Source organism: Poecilia reticulata, linkage group LG20 (genome assembly GCF_000633615.1).
Source record: "Poecilia reticulata strain Guanapo linkage group LG20, Guppy_female_1.0+MT, whole genome shotgun sequence".
Classification (NCBI taxonomy): domain Eukaryota; kingdom Metazoa; phylum Chordata; class Actinopteri; order Cyprinodontiformes; family Poeciliidae; genus Poecilia; species Poecilia reticulata.
In genome coordinates, this window is record NC_024350.1 from 8,384,196 (window position 1) to 8,392,242 (window position 8,047).

Sequence of the window (8,047 nt, forward strand, 5' to 3'; positions counted from 1 at the left end):
GTAGGTTGTGCAAGGAGGCCCCTGAGACAGTCCAGCACATAACAGCAGGGTGCAAGATGCTATACTTGCGGGGACTACTTTCCTGACACATATTACACTGTGAGGACCACACAAGGAGAAATGCTGTTTATGGGGTTAGGTTTAGGACAAAGGTGTTAATTGAGTTTTGGTGTGCTCACGCGAATGTGTATAGCTCAGCAAAACTCGGCTCAGGGTGAAAATATATCAGGAAGAGAGAGATGTTCACTGTTTGAGATATTCTCCTTTAGGCATCCATTTGAGTCTGCTAAACTTTTGTCCAGAGCTTGAGGTTCCTGCTCAGACTGCTCTACCACCAGACCAGGCAGTGAGGTACAAGGTCACATCACAGGTTACCATGACAATGCGGAGAATGACATGAGTTTTAGTGTACTGTGATACGTACTTTCATTTCTCAATTAATTAATATAGATGGATGCTGAAGCTGCAAAAATATTTTCAGTCTTTTTCCTGTTCATTTCCTGCAGCAGCAGTGATAAGGATGTGTGTGCCATCGATACACTCTGTCATATTTGGCAGGTCTGGGAAATGACAGCTTAAAAGGTGACTGACCCCAGTCTGAAACGGTGCACAATGTCTGCTATAATTGAATCTTATTTTAAACAGGCCTATCTAACTACAGAGGATTTAACATCACCCAGAAGAGTGGAATCCTGTGCAAGTCTAATCTATCTAATAAGTTTGTGCCTCAGTAAAACGTGTCATGAGTGGAAAAAGGCATCAGTGCAGTGGCTTCTCATTCATCAACACAGTGCTGCCTTTCTGCATCGCCAACATCATCCAGGAAGCAACTAACTGCACACAAATGTAAAGCAGTAACTGGATATGGCCTGCAGACATTGCTGACGTAAACATCCAGTTTAGGTCAGGAAATCCTTCTGGAGTATTGTGGTGAGAAAAAGTGTCGCTGAATCCAGTTGAGATGCAGTGGCATGACCTCCAAATGGTGATCCACACTTAAAAAGCCTCAAGCATGGCTTTATGACCACAGTTTTGCAAAGATGAGTGGATCAATGATTCTCTGTAGTGATGCAGAAGGCTCATTGCAACTCATGGCAAAAGCTTGATTACAGACGTTACCTCTGAAGGTCGCCCAACTAGTTAGAAGTGTTGGGAGATAGCCTGTGTAGGGTTTACCTTTATCTCATTTGTGTTTTCTTTGTGAAACATTTACATCTAATTGAAAAGATAATAAATCCCATGCATCATGGTTTAAGTATAGAAATCCAGTTAGGACTGCTTGCTTCAGGTGGGCGGGGTTCTGTAGAAACTCAGACTTTCTTAAAGAAAACCAAGCAGGCTGTTTTCACAGAAGGTGTTATCATGGTTATATACTGTAATTGAAGTTTGATTGCATGTATATACCTCGCTGACTTAAACAGATTGTTCACAAAAGTTGCTTTGTGAAGTAGGCTCTTGCTCTCCCTGTGGGTATTTACATCTCTTGAGAGACATTTAAACTGTCAGAGTGATGTTTCAAAGAATGATTTCTATTAATTCTTTCTAGGACATTCTATGTCCTTTTATGAAGGACATAGAAAATTCAGTTCCTAAGAAAAGAAGAATATTATGTCAAGCCAACAAACAAATATTTTTAACACAAAAACAATACTTCGTGACGTAAACAATCATAGAGATAACTGCTGATTGACAGTTAATCTTCAAGAGGTAATGGCTAAAGAAGCTGGCTGTTCAGAGTACAGGACCAAAAAAACAACCCAAGGTCTAACCAGCTGTGGCTCATAGTACAGCTTTAGAACTGATAGCTTGACACAAGGAAGTACAGAGTTCTGGGGCTGAGCTGGACTGGATGTCTCCAGACCCAACAAAGGAGCCTATAAAGGGTCATGTCCAAATTGCAGAGCTCGTAGACTGAGAAGAGGAGTTCAGAAAGTCATTACAAGCTCTGTAGATTGTGTTAGGGCCACTGCTGCCAGGATCCAAGAAGCAGTGGACAAAAGCTAGAAGGCCACATAAACCCACAAAGAAGCTCTTGTGATGCTTAAAGTGCCTGAACTGATTAAGGAGCTTTGGAGGACATCTAGGAGGCTGTGGACACTCCATTAGTTGGTTCTTTCCAGCTAATGGAGTTTGAAGGTCTGCTGAATAGTTGCCGAATCTGTCATTGCAGCTCTGGAGTTTGATGAAGACAATTCTCTGGATGTAGACCAGCTGGCCTTTTTGGGACTCATTAAGAGAACAGGAACTGAAATCAGAAAAGGAATGTCTTAGACCCTCTTTTGGAAAACTCTAAAAACAAGAAATTAACATAGAGGCACACGGTCCTTGGCCCCCTTGTCAGAAAGCGGGAAACTTAAACAGAGGCAAACTTGTCAATGCCCCCCCTTGATGAAGAGCTCAGGAACAAGAACACAAAGGGAATCCTCTGGAGGCAGAGACATCTGGTCCCAACAGCACAGAACTCAGTTGTTAAGACCTTTGTTTTAGTAAACATTTATTACTCTTCACTAATGCTACTTACTACCTGCAGTGTTGTCCTCACCTCAAACTTCAAAAGCATTTAAAGTTCCAGGATTAACTTTTTACACATAAAAAGTTAACTTTTAGATTTCCAGCTAAACCAGGCTGCCACAGAGTTTTTGAACAAGTTGAATAATTATGTGAGTGTCACAATTTTTAGGTTCAATATATACTTTACATATGCACCACTGCTACAAAACCAGCATAACTGTAAATGTCACAGCAATAATTTATTGAAGCTTTTAAATTTCATGCTGCGCTGTTCAGACCCTCAGTGCAGACACCTCATCATGCTGAATACTTGAAGTGGTTGACAGTGCTAGGTTGTTGGTTCTGTTCATTTATTCATTCAGCTTGTTTACCAATTGTGGGCACTCACACTCACAGGCTGAGAGCAAACAACCTTCTAGCCTGATAGCCATATGACAGAGGCTGCAGCCTCAGCTTTCTACTGTTCCCTCTAAGTGATGATGCTTTTAATCTACTTCATATACATTATTAATGTGCTTATAACATTACCCTTAAGTATTTCAGAACAGTTTTGGCTTTGTGCTTTTTATGATCTGTATGCATCCTACTAGGTGATTCTAAGCAGTAAACAGATATGACGATGTATAACAATTCTTCTTCTGCATCTACTGAAGCTTGTAAACAGTACTTCATCAAGAAGTTTACAGTTGCAACACATAAAAGGCAGCATTAAGCTATTATTCTGAAGCTGAACAATAGCTTCAGAGCTCTAACAGTGTATGAATGTCCTATCAAAGAACTAAATAATCTTTGCATGCATTGTTTATCTGTTTTACATCTCTTAAGCTGTAGTTATGGTTAGTATCATCAAGGTGTGGCAGACTGAACTCGGCTCTGACTAAGACTAGGTTACCAGGCTGACAGTCAAAACCTTGAAAGATTTGGTCCTAATTTTTGGGCTGGTAGTAAGCATAGTGATGTAATTATCTATTATTTATGTTTTCATTCAGGCATTTTGAAAAACAACAACAAAAAACATAATCTGTATGCTTTTGAAAAATATGGAAGAGATTAAAGAGGAAATATGAAGTGGGTCACTAGATTGCTTTAGGAAACATGGACTGTTACCATGACAGCTGCGTTCTAGATTATGATTTGTTTGGAACGTATTCAGTAATAATGCAAACATCAATATAACCTATGATTGGTGTATATTCAGTAGTACTGAATTAATGTTACTATTACTGAAAAGTAATTTAAGCAACGCGGTTCACTATACGACACATTATATAGATTATTCCACTCAGACTGATGAGACTGTATCTAATAATTATGCTGATTTTCTGCTTACAGCTGATGAAGCCACGTATGTCTGCCTGTATGGATCAATCTGAATAATAATAGCGGGATGAAGGGGTTAGGAAAGAGAAAATAGAGATGATTTAAGTGAGCCTTGAGGGAAATTTTGTGCTCAAATTAAGAATTATAAACTGTCTTTAGAGGCTATCTGGTGCTTCAACACAAGAGATTGGTAATTAGAGCCAAAGACAAGCCATATGTGTCTCCCTGCCTCACTTTCTCTCTGGAGTTCACCCTACTGGCACTAAATCAAGGCCAGACTTGTTATTAACATGCATGTGTGCCATATTTTCACAATTTTGTTCAAGAAAAAGCTCTAATGATGAATCTGCCTCAGTGATGACACAGGGCTTTGAGACCTGGAAGTGTGTAAAATCACTGCAACATCTAACAATGGCACAGAGTCATAACTTAACATGTTCTAAGTATGATTCAGCTGTAATGAATCCATGTTGTGTATGATTTCTGTTTCTTTTTAAGTTGGTCTGAATTTTTTTGTTTTCTTCTCCTTTGTGAGTTTTTATTAGATTCTTTAGAGTGTTGCCTCCTTGGTTTAACTTTTCTTCTTGAATTTATCTCCTAATCTCAGTTTCACAGATTTCAGCTCTTCTTTTACCTTTTAATTTTAGGTTCTTTATCAGTTTTTTCTCTACTTCTGGTCTATTGTTGTCTTAACAGTTTCCTGGTGAGGGTGGGGTCGGGGCTTTGCCTTAGCTGCAACAAACTACTCCCATTAACATTTCTGGATCACTCCAAAAATCCTCAACCGTATCCATGTCACTAACACAACAGTCCACAAAACCTATATTTCCATCTGACCAGTAGCTACTTGAGCTCACACAGCCACAATGTCACAGTGGCCCGTCCCTCTAACTGCCTAACCAGAATCTAACTTTACTCCCCTGAGCCTCCGGATGTTGAATTGAGATAATGAACAGAATCAACTGAATAGGGCTGTCATCTCACCCGGTCATGTGTTTCTTCTGGTAGATGTATGTGACCTGCACGGTCCAGGCCAAGGGGACGCGCCTGGCTAAGCCCGTCATGTCTCTGGGGTTCATGTGTCTCGCCTTCCTCACTGGCCTGAACCGTGTGGCGGAATACCGCAACCATTGGTCGGATGTCATCGCAGGTTTTATCATTGGCATGGCCATCGCCACCTTCCTGGTGAGAATCACACATTTTTGTCACTATGAAAACATTTCTGTTTAGGAGAAGCCAAGTCCTCATCCTGACAGTAGGTGGGGGAGTGGGGACCATCCATTGCCTCCACACAACACCAGAACTAGCGATGTGTTTCGTAATGTTATAATTAGAAGACCATAATACGAGTTGTGAGGAGATGGGACTGTGGTTCAGCTTTTTGTCATTATTCATATTCTAATCCTAATAGATAACTATTTCTGAGTTCTGGTCCTCATAGACTCCTGACCTGCAGGTTTTTGGTGTTTCCTTTCTGCCACACACCAGGCTGCAGAAAACCTGTTGATTAACACATCTGTTAATCAATAGGCTTCTGCAGCTGCAGAAGAGGTCATGCAAACATTTGAATTAGCTGATCTGGGTAACATTTTATTTGAAGGGGGTGAATAAGACTGTCATGACACTGTCATAAACATGACATAACACCTGTCATGAACATGAATAAGCCTTCATGAATATTTATGACTGTTTTCATAAAGCGTCAATCGGTAAATTATGACACTTTTAATACAAAGTTGACATTATTCGAAATGTCTTTGTTATGACAACTTGACATTAACCAAGAAATCATTACTGTTTAAACTTTGCCTTTAATAACATAAAGTTGCCTAATTTTTAAGTGCAATCAGTAATAATTTTATAACTAATTTATATCAGTAATGACACTTGCCCCCCTTTCTCATCAAGGGGGGCAAGTGTTACCCTGATCTGGAACAGAGACACATCTCAGACATGCAGGACAGCAGTTCCTGTTACAGCCAGTTAGTCAAGTTAACACAAATACTTTAATATTTGTAGTGCTGTGAAAAAGGACCCCTCCTGTTATTGATATATGTTAAAAAGAATTTTATTAGGGGGATTATTCAAGATCCTTAATAATATCTTTGATAGCTTTATCCTTAATAACTGACAAAATTACCCTGAATAAATACAAAAAAGTAAAGATAAATACTTTAATGATCACAAAAGAAAATTAAATGTTGCATCTCATGATCCAGTTTTCTTCAGAGAGCTGTTGTCGATGGAGATGGTTGTGGACAGGAAAGGTCTCCTGTAGCAGTCTGTATTACATCAATTCTGAAAAATCCCTGACTGAAGATACTGTTTCTCTATGATAATTTCATGAAGAGGACACATTTTCTTGATTTTAATAAAGTCCTTCTTTGCACCACCGTCTCCTGAGATTCCATAGTCATCCACAGATCAGAACCTTTCCTGCTACTCTGTGCTGTAGCAAAGTGAAAAATCAAGTGAAAATTGTAGCTTGAACCTCAGAGCCACTTTTTCCATAACCCTGAAGGAGCTCCACTCCTCACAGCAGTGGCACCCAGAGTACGCAGCCGACTCAGAGCACCCTCTGCTTTTCTGCTGTGTGTTTCTGGTAACCATTGTATCGTCGTGGTTTCTGTAGGTGGTGTGTGTCGTTCATAACTTCAAAGGCAAGCTGCTGCTGAATGAGGACTCTCCTGCTGAGTCGCAGCCCAACACAGCCATGCTGAACATGGGTCACCTGGACAGTCCTCTGGAGAAGTACATCGCTTCCCAGGTTGGTGAGCGCTTCACACGTCAGGTTTGGCAGAACTGAACTTCCTCTTTCATCCTATAAAGAGATCTGGAAGGAGATCTAGACGCTTCTTTATTTAAATGTTTAAATTAATTAGCGAAACATGTGAACACAATATGCAGAGATTATTTGTCATTTAGGGAACGTGGATTTTCTCAAATGCACGTTGCTACTGCAGGAGACAGACGATGAAGATGAGGAGTCTTGCTATATTAAGGAGTGCCTCCATGTTTTCCTGCACTGGCTCCGGGGCCTCAGCTGGTTTCAACACCCCAGAAATAAAAGGCAAATCAGCTTTGATTTGGTTTGGAAGATGATCTCTAGACAAATCTGCTTCTTACTCTTCCCTACTGTCTGTGTTTGCTTCTGCTGCTTGGTTACCCCCATTAACCAGCCGCCAGAGGTTAGTTTACCTTTAGTGGTTGGTTGATCAACCACTAAAGATAAACCAACTTTAAATCATTTCCATCTCACTGAAGCATTGAAGTTTGATCTGTATTGAACTCTTCTACCCTATAAAAGTCACCAAGTTTCTGTAGCCAAATTCTGTAGCCATCTTGCTTGACACCGCCATTGAAACAGCTTATAACATTTTCAATGTGAATATTCAGTGAGAAATCACAGTCCTATCACTAAATCAATGACAAATGATTTTGTCATTTTCCAGTTCAGTTTATAATTCTGGTTTTTCAGAGTTTTGATGCAGGCTCCATGGAGCTTCTGGTGGCATGATTAATGCAGTGAATCCTATTAAAAACATGTAATTGGAGAAGAAAACCTGCGTCTTTGCTTCCAGCCTGCCTGTGGATTAGTTTTGGGCGTGTTGAGTGGGAGTCGCTCTGTTCTCAACCTGTTATAAATTCTCAAAGTAAAACCTGCCATGAAGTTTGCTGGGTGGTTCCTCTGGCTGAAATTTTGCAGTTAAGATGATGATGATGATGATGATGATGATGTGTTTTTCTTCCACCTCTGGGTGGAGCTATGTTTTTGCTCTGCTGCTACATGTCTTCCATTGTTTGCGGTCATAAAGAGTACGTCAGAAATTAACATTAAGACAGTTAAATTTTTACATTTGCAACCTGATTCACAATCATTTAGGCAACAAATTTCAGATTTTTACTTGTTAAAAATTTAGAGTTTCGAGCTGACTGAGTTGGACTGAAAACGTGAGATCAGACTGATTGGCTAAGGGGAGAAGTCACTGGTTGCATCACTTTACTTCTCCACTGGCATCCCTTTTTTGCCTCTCTTCTTTTTAGAAAAATCTACAGACTGAACAGACAACACAGATTGGTCGTGTTGTATTTGATCAGACTAAAAATTAAACTGTCATATATTTTAGATTCATTGCACACCAACTGAAATAATTCAGGTCTTTTATTGTTTTAATACTGATGATTTTGGCATACAGCTCATGAAAACCCAAAATTC

At 39.9% G+C, this 8,047-nt stretch overlaps 1 protein-coding gene across 7 annotated transcripts in view; it reads left to right on the plus strand.

The window, feature by feature from the left end:
- LOC103482400 (phospholipid phosphatase-related protein type 5) overlaps nucleotides 1–8,047 on the plus strand; it is a 124,940-nt gene that overhangs the window by 35,010 nt on the left and 81,883 nt on the right. For 5 of the 7 annotated variants that reach the window (XM_017301829.1, XM_008438525.2, XM_008438526.2 and 2 more), the window contains exons 4-5: nucleotides 4,840–5,016; nucleotides 6,464–6,598. In XM_017301829.1, coding sequence (XP_017157318.1) covers nucleotides 4,840–5,016; nucleotides 6,464–6,598 — 312 coding nt within the window. Of the gene's footprint in view, nucleotides 1–4,839; nucleotides 5,017–6,463; nucleotides 6,599–6,756; nucleotides 7,495–8,047 lie in introns of those variants that run through there. The other 2 variants (XM_008438524.2, XM_008438527.2) reach the window with 2 other exon arrangements.